General features: G+C 36.7%; 1 protein-coding gene across 1 annotated transcript in view; it reads right to left on the bottom strand.

Moving 5' to 3' along the window:
• The window catches only part of Dscam4 (Down syndrome cell adhesion molecule 4), a 552,772-nt gene that overhangs the window by 142,346 nt on the left and 383,968 nt on the right, over positions 1–26,458 (bottom strand). The window contains exon 8 of the mRNA XM_075303780.1: positions 6,463–6,628. Within this exon, the coding sequence (XP_075159895.1) occupies positions 6,463–6,628 (166 nt within the window). The remainder of the gene's footprint in view (positions 1–6,462; positions 6,629–26,458) is intronic.

Raw genomic sequence — 26,458 nt, 5'->3', positions numbered from 1 at the left:
AATCCAGATGGTTTCCCTTTTAGCAGTGAAAGCAGCTTATTTCAGATGCACTAAAAAAATTGACCTTTTTTTTAACTGACCTATTTTATGCACTACAAAAAGCCTAAGCGATTTTTCATAGAATAACCTACACACTTTTCACTTGAATAGATTGACATGGACATCCGTTGTGTATGAAGAATTGGCAAAATGGACTGACCGACAAACTAAAACAAAAAAAAGGAACCAACCTTTGATGCAAGCAGTGGTTATTGGACTATTCTAAGAAACCTTTTAGTGAATAAGAGCTTTGGTTGGTAAGTGGTCAATTATGAGGCTCAGGAAATAAAATTATTGCAGCTATGTCAGCAATCGAAATAGGATTTTGAAGAAACTTCTAAAAAGGTTCTAATTTGATTGTCATATATGCAAGTCTCTTAAAAACAACAAGAGAGTAAAGTAGAAAATCGGGCGGGGCCGACTATATGATACCCTAAACGACCTCTGTTCAATTAAAACAAGTATATACAGCAGTAAGTTCGGCCTGGCCGAATCTTAGTTACCCACCACCATGAATCAAATATAATAGTTTCCTTTGAAAAATCTTAGAACCATTTTTGTTTGAGTTTTAGAGGAATCATAAACATCTCGTTTAAGTGTGCATAAAATCATAAAATAACGCCTTGATTTGAAATCTAAAAATATGTAGATTTTTACCCCCCATTATTCAAATGATTACAGAAATAAAATTTGAAAATGTTACATTCAGTTTAGAGCAATTTTCATGATCAGTGTGCTTTCTATACCCTCAAGAAGTGAAATCGGTCTATATGGATCTTTACTAAATAGACCGATAAAAACTAAATCCGATACATGTGCTATAAATTGGGTCTCACTTTGCACTTTCAGGCACATTGGGTAAAATCTACAGTTTCTAGAAACCCAAGGAATTAAATCGGGAGATCGGTCTTATGGGGAATATGCCAAAAACATGGATCCATGCACAATATATTCAGCACATCTAATTGTGGTTCTGAAAAACCTACAGAATCTGGACCCCAAATCGGAGGCCTGGTTTATAAGGGGGCTATATAAAAACCTGTACCGATACAAAATATATTCGGCACACCTATTTATGGTCTTCAAAACCTCTAGATATCCAATTTCAAGCAAATTGGATAGCAACTTCGGTTTCCAGAAGCTCAAGAAGTAAAATCGGGAGATCGGTCTATATGAGGACTATACCAAAACATGGACCGACAACCACCATTTACGGCACACCTCTTTTTATACCCTCCACCATAGGATGGGGGGGGGGGTATATTAACTTTGTCATTCCGTTTGTAACACATCGAAATATTGCTCTAAGACCCCATAAAGTATTTTTTTCTGGGTCGTGGTGAAATTCTGAGTCGATCTGAGCATGTCCGTCCGTCCGTCTGGTGAAATCACGCTAACTTCCGAACGAAACATGCTATCGACTTGAAACTTGGCACAATTAGGTTTATTGATGTAGGTACATGGTGTTAGTATATGACCTCAAACACCCATGCAAATTTGGTCGAAATCGGCCAATAATCATATATAGGCCCCATATAAACCGATCCCCAGATTTGATCTCCGGAGCCCCTTGGTAGAGCAAAATCCATCCGAATATGTTGAAATTTGATACGTGATGTTAGTATATGGTATCCAACAACCATGCAGGAATTGGTTCATATCAGTCCATAATTATATATAGCCCCCATGTAAACCGATCGTCAGATTTGACCTCCGATGCCTTTTGGAGAAGCAAAAATATTTTTTTTTGTTATTTATTTGAACGTAAAACGTTATAAAATTCATGCATTCATATTTTAATTTAGCCTCAGCGCGTACCGGCTATTTAGAGGCTCGTTGGCAACAAAATATAATAACGAACAACTATATACGGCCGTAAGTTCGGCCAGGCCGAAGCTTATGTATCCTCCACCATGGATTGCGTAGAAACATCTTCTAAACAATACCATCCACAATCGAATTACTTAAGTTGCGGTAACGCTTGCGATGCCAAGGTATCTTAAAACCTCCTAAAACAGTCTTCTAAATTGTATGTAAATCCATACGTGGTATATATTAAATCAAAAAAGATCGATTAAATACGTATATAATTCAGTGTAACTAAATTTTCTACAGACATAAACTTTTGACAAAATTTTCTATAGAAATAAAATTTTAACAAAATTTTCTATAGAAACAACATTTTCAAACAATGTTTTTATAGAAATAAAATTTTGACAAAATTTTCTTTAGAAATAAAATTTTGACAAATTTTTCTTCAGAAATAAAATTTTAACAAAAGTTTCTATAGAAATAAAATTTTAACAAAATTTTCTATAGAAATAAAATTTTGACAAAATTTTCTATAGAAATAAAATTTTAACAAAAATTTTCTATAGAAATAAAATTTTGGTAGATTAGCTCGAGTGGCAACCATGATTATGAACTGATATGGACCAATTTTTATGTGATTGGAGATCGTCTATATATATCTATAGACCGGTAAGGACCAATTTTGGTATGGTTGTTAGCGGCCATATACTAACACCACGTTCTACATCTGAACCGGATCGGATGAATTTTGCTCCTCCAAGACGCTCCGGAGGTCAAATCTGGAGAACGGTTTATATGGGGGCTATATATAACTATGGACCGATGTGGACCAATTTTTGCATGGTTGTTAGAGACCATATATTAACACCATGTACCAAATTTCAGCAAGATCGGGTGAAATTTGCTTCTCTTTGAGGCTCCGCAATCCAAATCTGGGGATCGGTTTATATGGGGGCTATATATAATTATGGACCGATATGAACTAATTTCGGCATGGTTGTTAGAGACCACATACCAACACCATGTACAAAATTTCAGCCGGATCGGATGAAATTTGCTTCTCTTTGAGGCTCCGCAAGCCAAATCTGGGGATCGGTTTATATAGGGGCTATATATAATTATGGACCGATGTGGACCAATTTTTGCATGGTTTTTAGAGACCAAATACCAACACCATGTACCAAATTTCAGCCGGATCGGATGAAATTTGCTTCTCTTTGAGGCTCCGCAAGTCAAATCTGGGGATCGGTTTATATGGGGGCTATATATAATTATGGACCGATGTGGTCAAATTTTTGCATGGTTGTTAGAGACCATATACCAACACCATGTACCAAATTTCAGCCGGATTGGATGAAATTTGCTTCTCTTTGAGGCTCCGCAAGATAAATCTGGGGATCGGTTTATATGGGGGCTATATATAATTATAGACCGATGTGGACCAATTTTCGCATGGTTGGTAGAGACCATATGCCAACACCATGTACCAAATTTCAGCCGGATCGGATGAAATTTGCTTCTCTTTGAGGCTCCGCAAGATAAATCTGGGGATCGGTTTATATGGGGGCTATATATAATTATAGACCGATGTGGACCAATTTTCGCATGGTTGGTAGAGACCGTATACCAACACCATGTACCAAATTTCAGCCGGATCGGATGAAATATGCTTCTGTTAGAGGCTCCACAAGCCAAATCTGAGGGTCCCTTTATATGGGGGCTATATATAATTATAGACCGATGTAAACCAATTTTTGCATGGTTGGTAGACACCATATACCAACACCATGTACCAAATTTCAGCCGGATCGGATGAAGTTTGCTTCTCTTTGAGGCTGCGCAAGCCAAATCTGGGGATCGGTTTTAATGGGAGCTATATATATAATTATGGACCGATGTAGACCAATGTTTGCATGGTGGTTAGAGACCATATACCAAAACCATGTACCAAATTTCAGCCGGATCGGATGAAATATGCTTCTGTTAGAGGCTCCACAAGCCAAATCTGAGGGTCCCTTTATATGGGGGCTATACGTAAAAGTGGACCGATATGGTTCATTTGCAATACCATCCGACCTACATCAATAACAACTACTTGTGCCAAGTTTCAAGTCGATAGCTTGTTTCGTTCGGAAGTTAGCGTGATTTCAACAGACGGACGGGTGGACATGCTGAGATCGACTCAGAATTTCACCACGACCCAGAATGATCTTCATTACATGTTAAAGAAATGTTTTCACATATTAATGAAACATATTAATGATTTTATCTCATTGGGCACATTGTTAAAATTTATTGAGCCCGCGTATTCAATTCGTGGCTTTGTCGTTTCTGTTCTACAGAACGGAATTCTCAGCTCATTAGCACCACGAGTATTGAATGGATTATGGTTCCTAACAAATGTAATAGTATGGTGACCAATGGAGTGTAAGCTTTTAAACACATAAAGATACAATTGAAGACAATAACTTTTGCAACATGCATATACTTTTGCAACATGCATATACTATGCTCAAATAATTACAGTGACTTCGAATCAACGCCTGGTATAAAAGAAGTTTCGTCCTTTGATCAAACTTTTTTCTAAATTTGTATAAAACACCAACAGTAGGTGCTATTCTAGATTTCACATATCTAATATGCTGATCCCAACCAAGATTACTCTGTAAATCTGGTTGAAATTTGGTACGTGGTGCTAGTATATGATATCTAACAACCATGCCAAAAGTGGTCCATATCAGTCCATAATCATATATAGCTCCCATATAAACCGATCCCCAGATTTGGTTTTGGAGCCTCTTGGAGGCACAAATTTCATCCGAGTCAGTTGAAATGAAATCATGCCTAACTAGGTCCATATCGGTCTTTAGTTATATATAGCCCTCAGATAAATCGATCCCCAATCACACAAAAATTGGTCCATATCAAGTTTATAATTGTATATAAATAGCCCCCATATAAGCGATCCCCGTATTTCAATTCTGGCTCTCTACCACATATGGACTAACTCACAATTTAGAAAACGATGTTAAGAAGTTTTAAGATACCACAACCCAAGTAATTCGATTTTGGATGACAGTCTTTAGTACAAGTTTCTATGCAATCTATGATGGAGGGTACATAAGATTCGGCTTGGCCGAACTTACGGTCGTACATACTTGTTCTTCTACGAGATGATGCAATTTCGTGAACTGCAGTTAAAAAGTACAACAGGGCATTAAAATTTCCTGGTTTTAACAACGCTTTGTGGAAATCTCAAAATGTGGAATAAAATGTAGTTCAATTTTCGTGCATGGTAGTTCAGTCTTGCCATGAAACAGTTCACTTTTTTTTCGGAGCACATCATAAATGTATGCAAACAAAAACACAAGGGAACAAACTTGAACTTTTTTTGTGTTGATTTGAAACTATTCCAATATATGTAGCGGAAGTGCCTTAATATCGGTATATCTCGAAAAGTCGAGCTGATAGAAAAAGATAGAAACGAAGTGCAGATTTGGATTTAGTGGGACGCTGAATAACCTTAAAAACAATATTCAGTTCTTAATAAACAGTTCCCTTCTGTAATTAAAATAAGAACAATTGACAAAATTTAACTAAAATCAACTAATTTTCATGGACTAAAAAAATTAAATCCACTATAAAAAATTTGGTTGAATTTTTTCGTAGGGTAGAGACAATCATTGTCTCAATTTTGAATTTCGTTTATACAACATTTCGTTCATGAGGAAAGTATTTCTTCTTCGGGTATACAACCACCAAATTCTAAACTAAATATTTCAGACATAAAAATACCACAAATTCTTATGCTCTTGTATATAGTACTAAAATATTTCTTTAATACATAAAATTTCATTTCCTTACTTTTTCATGCCTTCTGGGTTATGTGGGTACCTACAAGTTTACTACATTTACAGCACAAGAATTTGCATTTCTCTTGATTTTTTTTTTTTGACATGCCACCGTTGCTTTCCTCTTTTGCCTTTTTCAACATAAAATGCACAAGAAAAAAAAAAACAAAAACACCAGAAAACACACATTTTATTGATATTGCAAATCGTTGTATGTCCCCATTCGTGGACTACAGTTGCAAGTCAAGGTTTTTTGCCAGTTCAGTGATGTACATTTCTTATAGAGCAAATAAGTAAGGATTTGATATGGCCCACAAATGCACACACGTGTCACGTAGTCGCGATATAATGACCTGAATGCAATTGAAAATCCAAAAATCGACTTTTTAAAAACTTGGTAAAGGTCGAATTTTTCCGACATTTTTCCAAATGTGGAAAAGTCGGTGTGTCTCCATTGAAGTTTCTTGTATGAGATTCTTTGTGGTGGCTGGTTACCTATTGACAGCATTTTCGATGGATGACATAAAACCACAATAACGTATTCCATGTGAATATAGTAACCCTCTAGTTGTGTTTTTATTTTGCCAAAAAGAAAATTGCTCTCCCTAAATATTTTTCTTAATGAAAAAATTCAGGCATTGACGCAGTGATATCGCAAGTCTACGCAAATATTTCCAGCAAAAGAAAAACAAAAAATGGATTTAACACAAACAAAATGGTTTCCATATTTTTACCCATCGAATAAATCTTTCAAACTTACCTGTAGGTTGGCACTGGATGACCTTGAGCTATACACGGCAATGTTGTTTGGCCATTAAGAACAACATGACGCATTGAATGTTTCTCCACATTGATACGAGGCTGCACCATGCCCTTGGGTTCTGTGACAATAATACGACCGGGATAGGTTGATGCTTGTACTTCTCCTGCAATGACAATTGAATAAAGTGAAATTTACAAAAATATTCCAGTTATGCTAGAGGTGGGGGAGTGGGCTATGGAAAAAAGATATTTCCATACTTGAAATATTAGAATGTGGACCGTTATCAAGCAAATTCTGTGCGGTTTTTATGGACCAATAATACGTTTACCCTTCTAAAAAAAATTGTCCTAATAAGAAGACTGAGGCATCATTATTTTTAGGACACTAAACTTAAATAAAAGAGGAGACAAATTTCTTTAAAATAAAGAAATTGTAATTAAAATAAAGTTCACAGTCTTTACTTCTGTAAAATGTTGGACATTCATCTTTGATTTAAATAATAATATGATATTTTTATCAGTTTTCTACATATTCATCTTCGATGGGCTATACCGGTCCAGATTTTGAAACAGCTCCAATACAAACCGACCCGAAAAATACTACTGTTGCCAAAAATAAACACGTTAGTGAATGAACAGCAAGACGAGCGCTCCACAACATTGGTTATGTTTCAGCTGTACAAAAAAAAAAAATAATAAACCTGCATTGTCCGAAAACAATCAAAAAGCGCGAATGAAGTTTGCAAGAGAGTTTACATGACTGGAAACGTGTTATCTGGCCAGATGAATCAAAATTTAAAGCGTTTCCAATCGGACGGTAAACAATATTGCTGGCGTCATCCTGATGATACCATTCAACGCCACCATGTTAAGCAAACTGTTAAGCGTGGTGGTGGAAGCATCATGGTTTGGGGCTGCTTCACTTGGTGGCACATTGGGCCATTGCAGAAAATTGATGGTATAATGAGGAAGGAAGACTACCTCGCCATTTTGCGGACTCATCTTCCCGAGTTTGTTGACAAGAGTGTCTATCCTGAAGATGAAGTCGTATTTCAAGAGGATGGTGATCCGAAGCATAGTGCAAAAATAGTGAATTGGCCAGCCCAAAGCCCCGACCTCAACCCGCACAGAAAAAAAGTGTCTCGTAAATTTAAGAAGATTTTTACAATAATATATTACAAGAATTTTCCAGAATTTTAGTTCATTTTTCGTATCTTTAACCAAAATTAACTACTCGAAAGGAATTTTACAAATTTTAAGTAGCAATCGTTTAGTTCATAGATTACAAAATACGATGGAAATTTCCTTAAAAATGTTCTTAACTGGTAGTTAAAACTTCTTTCGTCATACTATAAAACTACTTATGAAATGTAAAATACTTTCTAAATAATAAGTGTAATTTACTATAAAGAGTTTTTGTATGCGAAAATATTTTTTTACGAAAATTGAACTTGAAAGCGGATAGCAATTTCTTACTGGCAATTCCTATAGTTAATAATAGTTGGTACAATATTTCTCAAAGAAATATTTTTAGTTCACATGTAATTAAATTTATAGACATTTTCGTCAAAAATGGGTAGATATCATTTCATGAAGTTTTTGCTAATTTTAAGTTAAACGTTTCATCGTTCTTATACTGATATGCATTTAAGAGTATTGTTTTTAGAGTAAATTGTGGACAGATGCGATGAACTAATGCGTAGTACAGAGATCTTTTTCGTCAAAGTGGAATATGTTTAATGTAAAGATGATGTTACTTGAAATTTTTTTGAGAGTGAGAGCATTCAATGCAATAATGAGAAATGGTAGCGAGTGATGGGGATGTTGTGTATATCTGAGCGTGGGGTTGTTTTTATTTTTGTTCTTTCAGTGGTTTGTGTGTGTGTTTATTATTCGCGAATGGTTTATTTGTCTGGATGAGGTATTGTTTTCAATGAAGTGTTTTTGTTGATGTTTTGGTTTTGCTTGGTTTTGTTTGGCATGCTTCAGTTGTATAGTTGGCGTTGACGTGGGCATGGAATATTTTGGTTTTTTTGAGACATATATTGGTGATTTTTTATTAAAACTTTTAAATGAAAGTTATTAATATTTTAGCGATGAGGTGTACAATGGCGAAGTGATGATCGGTAGCTTAGAAAAAAGTTATTAAGAATGTTCAATATTTAGGAAAAAATGCTGAAATGGAAAGTATATTGAAATTGTTCTATCTAATTTAATTTTTATTATTCAATGTAAAAAATAAATATTCAATTTCAGAGTAACTCCAGATGAATTTGGAAAATTGTTTGTTACACCTCAGCGTATAGTTCAATCATAAATAGGTAAGTGTTCTTTTTTCAATGTGGTTTTCTTTTAGAAAATAATATTCTTTATGTATATTATTATATTTTTTTTTAACCATTTTCATGTTTTTCATTGTTGTAAAAAAATATTTAATTTAAGAGCAACTCCAGATGGATTCGGGCAAATTTTTATATTTCTCCTCAACGTATAATTTAATAGAGAAGTGGTAAGTTTTCTTTTAAAAATTGACTTTCTTTTCACAAGAATATTTACGTTTTTATGACCTTTTTATTATCAAAATTACATGTTTTTAATATCTTATTTTAGTATTACTTTAATCAAATATTTTTGGAAACCAATTTAATATTTTTAATGTAAAAAACAAATATTTAATTTCAGAATAACAACATTTTTATGAATTGGTAAGCTTTCTTTAACATTCTTTTAACCAGATTATTTTCTTTTTTATGCATATTATTTCTTTAATTAGATTTTTGGAAACCAATTTAATGTTTTTTATTTAATGTAAAAAATAAATATTTAATTTCAGAGTAACCCCAAATGAATTTCGATAACTTTTTAACCTCAGCGTACAATGTAATAGAGAATTGGTAAGTTTTATATTAAAACTTTGGCTTTCTTTTAACAAGAATATTTAGTGTATTTTGTCCTTCACATCGATAACAACACAATTTTATGAGTTAATATATTACTTAATTCATTATTTCTCTAATTGTTTCAGGTACAAATTTTATGAGGTACGTTTATCTAAGAAAAGTTGAATTCCATACACCATTTAACAAAATGCCCCCAAATATGGTAAGTTACAAGCTAAGTTAAAGAGCTAAAAAATTATATTTTATTACATGTTAATTTTTAAAAATTTTCATTATTCCTTCCATTTTTTTCAGCAAGATATGTGAAAAATATACTTACGATGAATAAAAAACTAAGGAAAAGTCAAAATGTCCAAAAAGCGAGTTAAAATAAACTACTTTCTTGTTCCACGTGGTCATAATTTTTATTCACAAAAGCATTGTATTAAGAACTTTCATCATAAGTTGTTATAATAAAGTACTTTTGCTTAAAGAAAGTTTAATTTTATTGTATGAAAATGTTCATAATAGTAAAACGGTTTGTTGTTCCTTTAATTATTTAATTTCTCTGTACTGCGGAATGATTGATTTAAAAATAGTATTAAAAAATTAAAGGGCTATGGACCAAGTACTAGAAAATGTTCCAACTGACAGCGGTATAGAAAAGTGCAAAATTGAGTACGTGCGAGTTTTTTTGGTATGTTTATTTATCTCTCTTTTCTTTTTGTTTTGCGTTTTGTTGTTGTTTTATTTAGAATTGAAGAAGGAATAAAAGAAAATTAAAATTATTTTGAGTTTCTTTATTACTGCTTTTTTATTCGTTTAGAAATGAAAAAAATTATGTACTCATTTTTGCACTCCACTGTACGTTCCAAATTTCCGGGAATTGTAAAGTAAGCTTTTATGGCATCAATAATTAAGAAAACTTGTAATATTTGCGCTCAAGTCAATCAAAAATGGAAGAAACACAAATAGCATATACGTCATGTGTACTCATAGGATGTTTGCGGGAAATTAAATTAATATTATAATAAACAACGACTTGATCATACAAAGCAGGAATCGGGGATGCATCATATAACGGATGTTTTCAATAGAGACACTTGTGTGCACAATTTTAGCAAATCAAGGTGAAACTCTGGCCTATCGGGCCAATTAAATGCATATCGGGTGCAAGATATATATGGTAGCCATAGCTAAATCTGAACCGATTTCCACCAAATTTGGCATGTATAGTTGGAATGTTAATTCTACTTCCTGTGCAAAATTTCACGTAAATCGGAGTAGGTTAGGATAAGTTAGGTGGCAGCCCGCTGTATCAGGCTCACTTAGACTATTCAGTCCATTGTGATACCACATTGGTGAATTTCTCTCTTATCACTGAGTGCTGTCCGATTCCATGTTGAGCTCAATGACAAGGGACCTCCTTTTTATAGTCGAGTCCGAACGGCTTTCCAAATTGCACTGAAACCACTTAGAGAAGCTTTGAAACCCTCAGAAATGTCACCAGCATTACTGAGGTGGGATAATCCATCGCTGAAAAAAATTTGAGTGTTCGCTCGAAGTAGGAATCGAACCTACGACCTTGTGTATGCAAGGCGGGCAAGCTAACCATTGCACCACGGTGGCTCCTTAAATTGGAGTAGTTTGGCCTCTGTGGTCACACGTGTCTAAATCGGGCGAAGGATATATATGGGAGCTATATCTAAATCTGAACCGATTTCAACCAAATTTAGCACACTTGAAAATACTATCAATTGTACTCTTTGTGCAAAGTGTGATTCAAATCAGGGTGAAACTCTGGTTTCTGGGGCCTTATAAGTCTATATCGGGCGAAAGATATATATATATATATATATATATATATATATATATATATATATATATATATATATATATATATATATATATATATATATATATATATATCTCGATTTGAAAATTCGTATGAGCTCTTCTAACATTATATACACCATGTGCTCCAAATTTAAAATGTGGCTCGTCTCATATTTCAATTTTCTGTTCAAGGAATGACAAACTTACTACACAGACGGAAAATACAGTTTTTCATATGTTTGGGTGTAAAAATTATATGTTTGGAACTCGAAATTTTTAACACAATATTTTTAAGTGCAAGCATATAATGTTCATAAACTAGCATAACATGTTTGGGACATATATGTTAATATGTTAGAACATATTATGTTTGGGACATAAAATGTTTGTAAATATAATATGCGTAGATGCAAACATATATTAATTTCGAAATAGCCTATAAACATATATGTGTTTAGAAGGAGAGACCTACAGAGTATGCTGAAAGTAAAATAATGAAATTAACAAATTGACGCCGTAAAAATATATCCACATAAAGAAAATTTCATTAAAATTTTTTCTACCAGTGTATGCCCTAAGGCGAAACATAGTATGGTTGAACAATACAAATACTATTTTGTTTGGACCAATCCTGAATATATGCTTGAAGCAAAATGTGTTTGGGGTATATGTTACAGAAGCGATTTTTTTATACCCTCCACCATAGGATGGGGGTATATTAACTTTGTCATTCCGTTTGAAACACATCGAAATATTGCTCTAAGACCCCATAAAGTATATATATTCTGGGTCGTGGTGAAATTCTGAGTCGATCTGAGCATGTCCGTCCGTCCGTCCGTCTGTTGATCTGATTCAGTTGAAACTTGGTACATGGTGTTAGTATATGGCCTCTAACAACCATGCAAAACTTGGTCCACATCGGTCCATAATCATATATAGCCCCCATATAAACTGATACCCCGATTTCGCTTGCGGAGCCTCTGAGAGAAGCAAATTTCATCCGATCTAGCTGAAATTTGGTACGTGCTGTTAGTATATGGTCTTTAACAACAATGCAAAAATTGGTCCACATCGGTTTATAATTATATATAGCCCCCATATAAACCGATCCCCCGATTTGGCTTGCGGAGCCTCTAAGAGAAGCAAATTTCATCCGATCCGCCTGAAATTTGATACATGGTGTTAGTATATGGTCTCTAATGACCATGCAAAAATTGGTCCACATGGGTCCATAATCATATATATAGCCCCCATACAAACCGATCACCAGATTTGACCTCCGGAGGCTCTTGGAAGACCAAAATTCATCTGATTCAGTTGAAATTTGGTACGTGGTGTTAATATACCCCATGCACAAATAGGTCGAAATCGGGCCAGCAGTACATATATAGCCCCCATATAAACCGATCCCCAAATTTGTCCTCCGGAGCCCCTTGGAAGAGCAAAATTCATCCGATTCGGTTGAAATTTGGTACGTAATGTTAGTATATGGTATCCGACAACCATGCAGGAATTGGTTCATATCAGTCCATAATTATATATAGCCCCCATATAAACCGATCCCCGGATTTGACCTCCGGCGCCTTTTGGAGAAGCAAAATTCATTCGATCTGGTTGAAATTTGGTACGTGGTGGTAGTATATGATATTTAACAACCATTCCAAAAGTGGTCGATATCAGTCCATAATCATATAAAGGCCCCCTATAAACCGATTCCGATATTTTGTTTTGGAGCCACAAGGAGGAGTAAATTTCATCCGAGTCAGTTGAAAGTTGGTACATTGTGCTAGTAACATATATGGCCGTTAACAACCATGCCTAACTAAGTCCATAACGGTCTATAGTTATATATAGCCCTCAGATAAATCGATCCCCAATCACAAAAAATTGGTCCATATCAAGTTCATAATTGTATATACACTGAAAAAAATATTATCGTGAGGTCAAAGATTTCATGTCTTTAAAATACGAATGGAAATTTTGCTTAGCATAGAAGACACATTTCTCTAATATAAAGTTTTTTTCCTTATCCAAAAGCCGATAAACTTTTGAATGAAGTCGTATTGTCCTTATAATTAAGTGATTTCACTTAAAAATGGGTATCATAACATGAAAGAAAAAATATTTGGGCTAAGGTCAACTTGACTTTTAAAATTCAGAAAAATTCTTTAAATCTAATGAAATTGTCTTTAAATTTGTTGTCTTTTTGCATCTTGACTACAAAGCAAAAAATCGTTCAGATATAGGACATGTTTTTCAGCACTTTATTTTAAAGAAGCTTTTTACTTGAAACATAGCATAATTTCTACTGGAAGTCGAGTCTTAACTTGGAAAATAAAGTTATCGTTAACTCGTTTTTAAAGGACTTTGATAGCATATGAAGAAAAAAAGCTGAGAAAGCGAAAAATTAAAATGTGCTTCCTAGAAGCAAGTACGCAAAACCCAAATTTAAAAGAGAATTGTGTCTTAAAAGTATCCTTACTTGTATTCTCCGCTTCTTTGGCTCGGAATCAATACCAAAATTTTTAAAGTAAAGACAAAATCTTTGGAACCGGGCATGCTTTTTTTCAGTGTAGCCCCATATAAGCGACCCCCATATTTCAATTCTGACTCTCTACGTACCGTACAAAAGTCCATATCGATTCATAATTGTGTGTAGACTTACCTATTTTTTCTAATATATACCACGTATGGACTAACTCACAATTTAGAAAACGATGTTAAGAAGATTTAAGATACCACAACCCAAGTAAACCAACCCAAGTCTTTCGTAGAAGTTTCTACGCAATCCTTGGTGGAGGGTACATAAGATTCGGCCTGGCCGAGCTTACGGCCGTATATACTTGTTTTTTTTTTTGTGGGTGTACTGTAGGTAAAAAGTAAAGCAAATTGACTACTGACTATTCCCAAAAATAATACGAGGAACGCGACTGCAGCTTATTGAAGAAACTGAAGGAATGACAAACATACTACTTTGGACAAAAAGTAAGGTGAATTTAAGCCTGTGTTTCGGGAACCTTTGGTTCTGTAACCACCGTATAAGATTTGGCTCCACAACGGGGAACGCATTGCGAGTTGATTGATTGAAGCTAAAGAATGTGTTGATTGCTATATCAGAAAGGAATTATTTGGCATATTTCAAGGATTGGCTTACTTTAAAGGGAATGAAATTGATTTGGAAGAATAAAACAAGACGTTTGCATCTTACAAACAAATTGCATATCCTTTATGTTCACAGTGGTATTATTTATCCATACTATGGTGGATGGATACAATCATCTAGGCAGCTGATTTAAGTTATCGTTATTCAATATCTTTACCAGCTTAGGGATATTGAATCATGCTTTAAAATGATTTTCTTTACTATATCAATATTTTTCGTTCACATCATCCATCGTCTCCTTTCCTCCTCTATCCATGTATGTTTATTTCATAGAAAATATTCTAGATTGAATTTATTTGGTATGGCATGGTAGAGTGACTTCTTTAATATTCCACCAACACCCGCCCTAAGGCTAACTGATTGATGATGTGAAAGTTTTCACACTTCAGCGGCCGAGAGAAAGAGAGAGAGAAAGATTCCTCAAGCATTTAACTAAAACGTTTGATGCGCTGTTTCCACCGACTTCGAGATCGACAATCACACGTACATGTACACCCAAATATTTCACAGACAATGGCTACTTAAAGAAACTTGGAAAGGATATCCTTTCGAAGAGGATGATGATGTTCACTTTAGAAGTAAAGTTGGAAACTTTTCATACACAATGAAATGCCAGGCAACTTTGAAGATAAACTAAAGTCGAAATCATGCAATTGAATGGTTGTAAGTATTTTGTAGAGAATATTTCCAATTCTCGAGAAGATAAATGACTCACCATGCAAAATGGAAAAATTTACAAAATTTGTCTAGAAGTCATTTTGGAGAACTGTAAGAAAAAAAGTGGAAACTGCATTCGCATCTACGTTAAGACTTCCTATAATTATATATCTCTATATATTCTAGACTCTCAGGAGCATGTCATTACAGACAAGGTTAGAATAAGTTAGGATAGTTGAAGCCCGTTATTTTAGGTTCACATAGAATTCTCTATTATCACTGAGTGCTGCCAGATTCTATATTTAGCTCGATGACCAGATATCTCGTTTTCTCCGAATTAAGCTTTAAATTAAGGTAAAATATTTTTGTGTTAACCTGATATCAATGCAGGCTGGTTTAATACCCAAATTGTGTATACTACATTATTATTACAACACTTATTCGCACTTATTGGAGAATAATATTAAGGGAATTGATACTATTAAGTTATTGAAAAGAAAATGCCAGATACCAATCTACACAAGCCTGACTAAAGGGTGATACGGTCAAAATTTGGTCAATATAAACTTGACGTATTTCTTTCAATTTTGCATTTAAAAAACCTGAATACCCCTCATTTTGAAGGTGTGTGTGTGTAAAATGTTGCTCCTATTTTGATTTTGGAATTCACTCTTCAGTTGTCAAAATACCGTCCAAGCAAGAAGAGCAGCGTATCAAAATTTTGCTCGCGCATCGCGAAAATCCGAGCTACTCGCACGCAAAGCTGGCAAAATCGCTAAAAGTTGCCAAATCAACCGTTACAAATGTAATTAAAGTGTTTGGGGAACGTTTGTCGACAGCCAGGAAGTCTGGATCGGGGGAAAATCGAAAACCGGAAGCCGCTGAGACGACAAAGAGAGTTGCCGGTAGTTTCAAGCGAAACCCTAACCTCTCTCTTCGAGATGCCGCAAATAAGCTTGTTGTATCGTCTACAACCATGCATCGAGCCAAAAAACGAGCCGGACTATCGACTTCCAAGAAGGTAATGACTCCAAATCGCGAGGATAAACAAAATACGACGGCCAAAGCGCGATCCCGGAGGATGTACACGACGATGCTGACGAAGTTTGACTGCTTGGTAATGGACGACGAAACCTACGTCAAAGCCGACTACAAGCAGCTTACGGAACAGGAGTTTTGTACGGCAAAAGGAAGGGGAAAGGTACCAGATATTTTCAAGCACATAAAACTGTCAAAGTTCGTAAAGAAATATCTGGTTTGGCAAGCCATCTGTACCTGTGGCTTGAAAAGCAGCATTTTCATAGCTTCCGGGACTGTCAACCAAGAAATTTACGTGAAAGAGTGTTTGAATAAACGTCTGCTGCCTTTCCTGAAGAAACACGGTTGTTCCGTACTGTTTTGGCCGGATTTGGCATCTTGCCATTACGGTAAAAAGGCCATGGAGTGGTACGCCGCCAACAACGTGCAGGTGGTTCCCAAGGACAAGAACCCTCCCAACACGCCAGCTCCGCCCAATTGAGAAATACTGGGCTATTGTCAAGCGGAACCTAAAGAAGACCAAAAAAACTGCTAAGGACGAGCAGCAGCTCAAGGCAAACTGGCTTTCTGCGGCGAAGAAGGTGGACAAGGTGGCTGTACAAAATCTGATGACAGGTGTCAAGCGTGAGGCCCGGCAATTCGGATTTGGAAAAGCGAAAGCATAACTGAATATTTTTCCTGAATTTTATACTAATTGAACTTGAAAAAGAAATTTAATTTGATTTTTTAAATAAACGATTTCACAGATTTACACGCGTTTTCCCTTGACCAAATTTTGACCGTATCACCCTTTATACACATGTTAAATTTTTGGCTAATACGGGAGATATTATTCATTTTGGGTCGTATATGCTAATTTCTTATGATAATTACATACGACTTACAGCAGATATGAAGCACTCGCAAATACCAGTACCAATACTGAGAGGGGATAAACAATCGTTTGAACACCTTTTTGCTGTTCGGTCGTACGATAAGGAAGATATATGCTCATTTTCGCTAAAGAAGATATGGGGTTGTGAACCAAGTGCCATTCTCAAAGCCGGCTCTGATGCCTAATCACTGGTTTCAACCTAAGATGAATGGATGAGTTCTCGATTGCTTCTCAAGTCGAACCGGATGAACGTGCCCTCCTTGGGGAGACATGTTCTGATAACATGTTTAGTAATCACTTCCTTATGTTCCCTAAAGAGCAGCCTGTTATCAGATGTTACGTCAAGGCATTTGGGGTACTTGGTCGCGAATATGGATACCTGTTGGTTCCCCTCTTTATTCAAGAGACGACGATCGTATTCAATGCATCCGATTGTTTTCACAACTGTTTATGGTTTTCAGGTTTAAATATACGAGAACTGTCCACGACCTGAAAATTATTGCTCCCAAATTAACCAGTATAACCAGGATCGAAAAACTCTGCATCAAGTCCAGATTGATATACTAGTTGATCTAGTAGAACTACATAAACATAATGTTGGTCGATATAAAAACTTCATGCAACGGGAATTAAATCTGAACACCTTTATCAGCTACATGATTCATATAGTTGACTAAAGTGTGGCTTCCCTACGGGAAATGGAACAACCACAGGACCGGTACAGGACTAGTCCCTGTTATGTATGGACCAGTCCCAGTTCTGGTCAAAATGTATGGAAGGGACCGGTTACTTTAACATGGGTTTGTCATTGACGGGGTAAATTTACACTTTACGACACGTCTTGGACTAATTCCAAAGGCCACGTCCTGGGACAATATAGCAGCAGCACCCCATAGACAGGTACTCAGGAACCACTTTGGGACAAACTCTTAGAAATCTGTGTCATTTTGGGCATCCGAATCGCATTCGAACTTTTGAAATGTGTCGAACAGTAGGTTATTCTGATAGTTTTAACATATGTCACTAAATGTGTAGATCCAATAATATTTTAATATCAAGCGAGTTCGGAAATCAATAAATTAAGACTATTTAAAATTTGCAACTAACTGGAGCACCGGTACCAGTTCTGTGATAGGTGTGTCAGTGGCAATTTGCACCAATTTTCCGTAGGGTTGGAACAGCGACTGACTGGAACGTTGGGCAACACAACATCTTACAGAGAGGCGCCAATCGCTCCATGTGTGGCTCGGTTCTAATTTTTGAGCGTTCTAAGGAATTCGTTCCTGTATACTTTACACATGATACCACTTAGAACATTGGACCTACATTTCCATCACTGCGACCATCGGGTCTACAGTTCCATCAATGAGACTTTCCGACCTACATTTCCACCACCTTCAGTTCTACCACAGCCCTCTTCACGCCAGAGTCCTCACGTAGATTAGCTTAAGTAATACTTACTACTGCCGGTACGGACGCTAAGGCTATACCATGTTTACGAATCATCTCCGAGACATTATTCGGACAACTTAATTGCAGGATGAATTGCTTGACAACTATGTTCGGCTACATAAACATGATTTTGGTTGACACAACAAATTAACGCAAGAGGGATTAATTCTCAATACGTCGATCAACTACTGGATTCCTATTGTTGAAGTCTTGCAACCAAAAGGTGGCTTGGAAAATCGATTGGGACGTGGGATGACATAGCATCTTTCATTTAGATGTTAATCGTGTTGCTCACTGCACATCGCAGTTCGGTTCTAATATTTAAGCTTTCTAAGGAATTCGTTCCTGTGCGAGTAATGTATAGTACCACTGGGAATATTGGACCACCTTTTACAACACTGAGAACTTCGGGCCTATAGTTCTAGCACAGTGATCTTCAAATCTACACTGTCCACGATAGTCGTTAGGAATACTAACACCGACTGTGACCGGCTTCGGAAATACTACTACATTATTGCCGGTACCGGTGCTAAGGCCATACCACGTCTACGAATAATCTCCAAGAAAATGGGTAGATTAGGTTAGCTTTAGTGGCAGCCAGATATTTCAGACTCATTTAGACTATGAACATCTCTCTTATAACTGAGTGCTGCCCGATTTTATGTTTTAGCTCATTGACAAGGGACCTACTTTTTATAGCCGAGCTCGAACGGCGTTCCACATTGCGGTGAAACAACTTACACTAATGGAAAAAATTGCGTTCCGCAATCGTGAAAGGACGGTGACAAAATGAAACGGAAACGTTGACAAAAAATCAAAACGGAATGTTCACGATTTCGTCCACGGGCGTTCACAATTTCATGAACGGCATTCGAGTTTCTTTGGCCATGAAAATTCTTAAAATAATCCTTAGACGTTGTTATGGCAACTCCGCCGGTGGTGCAATGCGCTAAGGCGACTGTTAACGCGTATGGTGCAGACGACACAGGTTCGTGTCACGGCAGCGGAAATCTTTTTTTAATTTTGTTTTTAAATGCGTAACCATTACGTTTTCAGATCATGAACGCTGGTTGTTGTTTTGACAACGCATGGTGTCATTTTAACGTTGTCAGATTGACCCCATATGTTCTCAGTTTGACAACACATGTGTGTTGCTTCACTTTCATGAACGGATCGTTTTGAAATGACCACGCCGTTCATGATTTTTTTCTATGGGTGTAGAGAAGCTTTGACACACTTAGAAATGTCACCTGCATTACTGGGAGGGGATAATTCACCACTGACAAATTTTTTGGTTCGGTTCGGTTGAAAATTTAGTTGAACCTACGACCCTATGTATGCAAAGCGGGCATGCTAATCATTGGACCACTCCCAAAACAATAACAACAATTAACTGTGATCAACCGACAAGCGAACACACACGCACAAATCATTAGTAAGCCATCATAAACATGATTTTGACCGACATACAAAATTAATTCAAAAGGAATTAATTCTCAACACGTCCATCGGCCATATGATTCATATGGTTGACTTAATAGAACCAAAAGGAGACTCGTAAAGGCGACTGATTGGGACTTTTGACAACACAGAATCTTTCATTTTGCAATTAATTGTTAATTATTCTACGTGTGGCTCCTTGCACATCGTTGTGCTCATAATTCAGTTAAATTTTTAAGTATGACACGGGATCCGTTCCTATGTGAGTAATACATAGTAGCATTGAGAACTTCCCTCACTAGCCAATTAGAATGATAGCGAAACTTGTATACCAAATAAGAGAGACTTCAGTAATTACTCATTGTCTATATCTTATGGTCATACATGCAATTGCAATCAATCAATGATCTATTGAAATAATTCGAACGCTACTACTACTACGATTTCATTATTACCTACTATTTTCAATACCAACTAGAAGAAAACTCTCTGGTCTATAGGGGCCAGGATTAGCCATGTGTGGCATACTCATTTGTTACAATCTCAATTTATTTTGTAAACTGAAGACTATTCACTTTTTGTTGCTTATTCAGTATAGGTGGCCATATAATTAAATAGCAAATTACAGACTTCTGTCATTACTTTCATGTATGCTTTATGATCATATATCAGCCTATCAGCAAATTGAGCCAATCCAAATAGTTAGCAACTATTGGATACCAAATTTGGTATTTCAATCATTAGAGCCTATTGCTGTGCATCCAAGTTCCAAGGAAAATCTCTTGCCAATAGGGAGCATAATTAAGTAGATACCACTCGTTTGAATGGTAGAATCAGGACTATTCAATTTTCGTCATTGATTGTTCGATATAGGTGGCCATGTAATTAGAATAGAATCCTGGAAATCATTTCTGTTCATTTTGCCACCATTTATGTTAGCTAACACAACATGAAAACTGAGAGTCAACTTGTGTATGACCCAAATAATAGTCACTCAGTGCTGAATTATATGGGGATTACGTATTCTACCATCTATACCAATTTATGAGCAATTGCACGTAATTTGAAGGCACACTGACAGGAAGATTGGGTTTACAATTTCTTCACATGTATATAGTATACATTGCTCATCATTTAATTATATACAAATTCTGGGTTTAAATTCCGCAATGGTTAGCATGCCCGCTTGCTTTCACCAAACATAGCGGTTAGAAAGTTCCTTTTTTTACCGGTAGACTATCTGCTCTAAGTAATGCTGGTGACATTTCTAAGTGTTTCAAAGCTTCTCTAAATGATTTCACTGCGATGCAAAACGCCGTTTGGACAGAAGCGGACAGCCCTCAATGATAAGAGAGAAGATCACTAATGTGGTATCACATTGGACTGAATAGTCTAAGTAAGCTTGAATTATCGGTCTGCCACTATACCTAATCCAATCTAAATTCTGCATAAATTAAGGGACACTTGCGGATACAATTTCCTTTCAAATTGGTGATATACTTCACCACAACTTGACGGTAAAGATTCCGGATATACATTCCACACAAATTGAGGGTATACTCCTTCACAAATTATGTGCCGAATGTTCCGGCACACACTATTATCACAATTTGGGAGTATACTTTTTCAGAAATTGAGGTTACATATTCCTCACAGTTTGGGCATAATTAATGATCTACTTCTCCACAAATTGAGGCTATACATTCCAAATATATACGGCCGTAAGTTAGGCCAGGCCGAATCTTATGTACCCTCCACCATGGTTTGCGTAGAAACTTCTACGAAAGACTATCATCCACAATCGAATTACTTGGGTTGTGGTATCTTAAAACTTCTTAACATCGTTTTCTAAATTGTGAGTTAGTCCATACGTGGTATATATTTGAGAAAAAAGTTATGTATAGGTAAGTCTACAAATAATTACGAATCGATATGGACTTTTGCACGGTACGTAGAGAGCCATAATTGCAATATGAGGGCTATATACAATTATGAACTTGAAATGGACCAATTTTTGTGTGATTGGGGATCGTTTTATCTGAGGGCTATATATAGGTTAAAGTGGCAGCCCGATTAAATTTCAGGCTCACTTAGACTATTCAGTCAATTGTAATATATATATGTAAAGGGTGATACGGTCAAAATTTGGTCAAGGGAAAACGCGTGTAAATCGGTGAAATCGTTTATTTAAAAAATCAAATTAAATTTCTTTTTCAAGTTAAATTAGTATAAAATTCAGGAAAAATATTCAGTTAGGCTTTCGCTTTTCCAAATCCGAATTGCCGGGCCTCACGCTTGACACCTGCCATCAGATTTTGTACAGCCACCTTGTCCACCTTCTTCGCCGCAGAAAGCCAGTTTGCCTTAGGTTAGGTTAGGTGGCAGCCCGATGGATCAGGCTCACTTAGACTATTCAGTCCATTGTGATACCACATTGGTGAACTTCTCTCTTATCACTGAGTGCTGCCCGATTCCATGTTAAGCTCAATGACAAGGGACCTCCTTTTTATAGCCGAGTCCGAAACCATTTAGAGAAGCTTTGAAACCCTCAGAAATGTCACCAGCATTACTGAGGTGGGATAATCCACCGCTGAAAAACTTTTTGGTGTTCGGTCGAAGCAGGAATCGAACCCACGACCTTGTGTATGCAAGGCGGGCATGCTAACCGTTGCACCACGGTGGCTCCCAGCCAGTTTGCCTTGAACTGCTGCTCGTCCTTAGCAGTTTTTTTGGTCTTCTTTAGGTTCCGCTTGACAATAGCCCAGTATTTCTCAATTGGGCGGAGCTCTGGCGTGTTGGGAGGGTTCTTGTCCTTGGCGGCGTACCACTCCATGGCCTTTTTACCGTAATGGCAAGATGCCAAATCCGGCCACAACAGTACGGAACAACCGTGTTTCTTCAGGAAAGGTAGCAGACGTTTATTCAAACACTCTTTCAAGTAAATTTCTTGGTTGACAGTCCCGGAAGCTATGAAAATGCTGCTTTTCAAGCCACAGGTACAGATGGCTTGCCAAACCAGATATTTCTTTGCGAACTTTGACAGTTTTATGTGTTTGAAAATATCTGCTACCTTTCCCCTTCCTTTTGCCGTATAAAACTCCTGTCCCGGAAGCTGCTTGTAGTCGGCTTTGACGTAGGTTTCGTCGTCCATTACCACGCAGTTAAACTTCGTCAGCATCGTCGTGTGCAGCATCCGGGATCGCGCTTTGGCCATCGTATTTTGTTTATCATCGCGATTTGGAGTCACTACCTTCTTGTAAGTCGATAGTCCGGCTCGTTTTTGCATCGTTTTTTCGATGCACGGTTGTAGACGATACACCCAGCTTATTTGCGGTATCTCGGAGAGAGAGGTTAGGGTTTCGCTTGAAACTACCGGCAACTCTCTTTGTCGTCTCAGCGGCTTCCGGTTTTCGATTTCCCCCGATCCAGACTTCCTGGCTGTCGACAAACGTTCCCCAAACACTTTAATTACATTTGTAACGGTTGATTTGGCAACTTTTAGCGATTTTGCCAGCTTTGCGTGCGAGTAACTCGGATTTTCGCGATGCGCGAGCAAAATTTTGATACGCTGCTCTTCTTGCTTGGACGGCATTTTGACAACTGAAGAGTGAATTCCAAAATCAAAATAGGAGCAACATTCTACACACACACACCTTCAAAATGAGGGGTGTTCAGGTTTTTTTTAATGCAAAATTGAAAGAACTACGTCAAGTTTATATTGACCAAATTTTGACCGTATCACCCTTTATAGACCGATATGGACCTACTTAGGCATGATTGTTAACGCCCATATACTAGCACAATGTACCAAATTTCAACGGACTCGAATGAAATTTGCTCCTCTAAGAGGCTCCAAAACCAAATCTCGGGATCGGTTTTGGATGATTATGGACTGATATGGACCACTTTTGGCATGGTTGTTAAATATCATATACTACCACCACGTACCAAATTTCAACCAGATCGGATGAATTTTGCTTCTCCAAAAGGCACCAGAGGTCAAATCTGGGGATCGGTTTATATGGGAGCTATATATAATTATGGACTGATATGAACCAATTCCTGCATGGTTGTTGGATACCATATACTAAAATCACGTACCAAATTTCAACCGAATCGGATGAATTTTGCTCTTCCAAGGGGCTCCGGAGGTCATATTCCTCACAGTGTGGGCATACATTTTCCTCGAAAATTGATGATATACCTCTCCACAAATTGAGGGTATACATTCCACATAAGTTTACGGTAAACTTTCCTTACGAGTTGGGGGTATACAGTAACTTCTTCACAACTTGATGGTATGCTTTCATCACAATTTGAGGATACAGTTTCCCCGCAAATTGAGAATATACTTTTTTCGAAATTGACGGCCAAAAGTTGCGGATACACTTTCGTCACAATTTGAAGGTATACTTCATCACGAGTTGAGGCTAAACATTCCTTCCACATAAGTTTAAAGAAAACATTCCTCACGATTTGGAGGTATACTATTTTTTTCATAACTTGAATTCTTCACATTACTGAAATATTAGGATACACTTTTCCCGCAAATTGGAGATACACCTCCTCACAAATTGAAGAACGTATTTCTTCAAAGTTTGAGTAAATTTTCCTCACGAATTGGATACATACATTTTACATACTTTATGAAACACATTTCTCACAAACTGAGGATACATTTGTTTCATAAGTTGCTAAATTTGCCGCGCGAATAGGAGGTAAGCTTCTTCAGAACTTGAAAGTACAGGTTTATATACTTCACAAATTGACGTTATACATCTTCATAAATCGAGGGTATACAAAACACACAAGTTTACAGTAAACTTTCCTCTCGATTTGGAGGTATACTTCTTCTTAAAGTTGAAGGTACGCATTGTTAATAATTTAAGGATACATTTTCCCCGTAAATTGAGGATATACTTCTTCACAAATTGATGGCCAAATTTTGCGGGTACACTTTCCTCATGAATTGAAGGTATATACACTTTCCCCGCAAATTGAAAATATTCCTCTTCACAAATTGTGGGTGCGCATTGGCGATAAACTTTCCTCGCCCGATTGGAGAAACACCTTTTCTCAACTTTTGGCAACTCATTCCTCAAACGTGGTGGATACACTTTCCTAAGGAGGTATAATCCTTCGCAATTGAAGGGAAAATATTCTTTACAATTTGAGGATACTATTTCCTAAGTAATAATGGATATACTTCTTCACATATTAAGGACACACATTCTTTATAACTTGCGGAAAATTGAGGGTACATACATAACAGGTTGGCTGATAAGTCCCCGGTCTAACAAAGAAAAACACATTTTTTTGTCAAAATTCGTTTTTATTATTCAACATAGTTCCCTTCAAGAGCGATACAACGATTATAACGACCTTCCAATCTTTATACCCACCACCATAGAATGGTGACGGGTGTATAATAAGTTTGTCATTCCGTTTGCAACACATCGAAATATCGATTTCCGACTATATAAAGTATATATATTCTTGATCAGGGAGAAATTCTAAGACGATATAACGATGTGCGTCTGTCTGTCTGTTGTAATCACGCTACAATCTTCAATAATGAAGCAATCGTGCTGAAATTTTGCACGAACTCGTCTTTTGTCTGCAGGCAGGTCAAGTTCGAAGATGGGCTATATCGGTCCAGGTTTTGATATAGTCCCCATATAAACCGACCTCCCGATTTGAGGTCTTGGGCTTATAGAAATCGTAGTTTCTATCCAATTTGCTTGAAATTTGAAATCTAGAGGTATTTTATGACCATAAAGAGGTGTGCCAAAAATGGTGAGTATCGGTCCATGTTTTGGTATACCCCCCATATAGACCGATCTCCCGATTTTACTTCTTGGGCTTATAGAAACCGCAGTTTTTATTCAATTTACCTGAAATTGGAAATCTAGAGGTATTGTAGGATCACAAATACGTGTGCCAAAAATTGTGAGTATCGGCCCATATGTTGGTATAGCCCCCATATAGACCGATCTCCCGATTTTACTTCTTGGGCTTATAGAAACCGCCGTTTTTATTTAATTTACCTGAAATTGGAAATCTAGAGGTATTGTAGGACCCCAAATACGTGTGCCAAAAATTGTGAGTATCGGTCCATGTTTTGGTAGGGTCCCCATATAAAACGACCTCCCGATTTGGGGTCGTGGGCTTATAGAAACCGTAGTTTTTATCCAATTTGTCTGAAATTGGAAATCTAGAGGTATTTTAGGACCATAAAGAGGTGTGCCGAAAATGGTGAGTATCGGTCCATATTTTGGTATAGCCCGCATATAGACCGATTTCCCGATTTTACTTCTTGGAAATTTTTATCCTATTTGCCTGAAATTGGAAATCTAGAGGTATTTTCGGGTCATAAAGAGGTGTGCCGAAAACGGTGAGTTTTCGAGACGGTCCATATTTTAGTATAGCCCCCATAAGAACGATCTCCCGATTTAACTCCTTAGGTTTCTAGAAACCATAGTTTTTATCTGATTTTCCTGAAATTGTAAATATTCTGGTATTTTAGGCTCACAAAATTTGTATCGGATTAAGTTTTTATCGGTCCATTTGGTAATACCTCCATATAGACCGACTTCACTTCTTGAGGGTGTAGAAGGCGCACTGATCATGAAAATTGCTTCAAACTCAATTTAAA

This window comes from Haematobia irritans, chromosome 4, assembly GCF_050003625.1.
Source record: "Haematobia irritans isolate KBUSLIRL chromosome 4, ASM5000362v1, whole genome shotgun sequence".
NCBI classification, from domain to species: Eukaryota; Metazoa; Arthropoda; class Insecta; order Diptera; family Muscidae; genus Haematobia; species Haematobia irritans.
The sequence above is the reverse complement of the archived record's forward strand: the minus strand, read 5'-3'. Positions and strand labels throughout refer to the sequence as shown.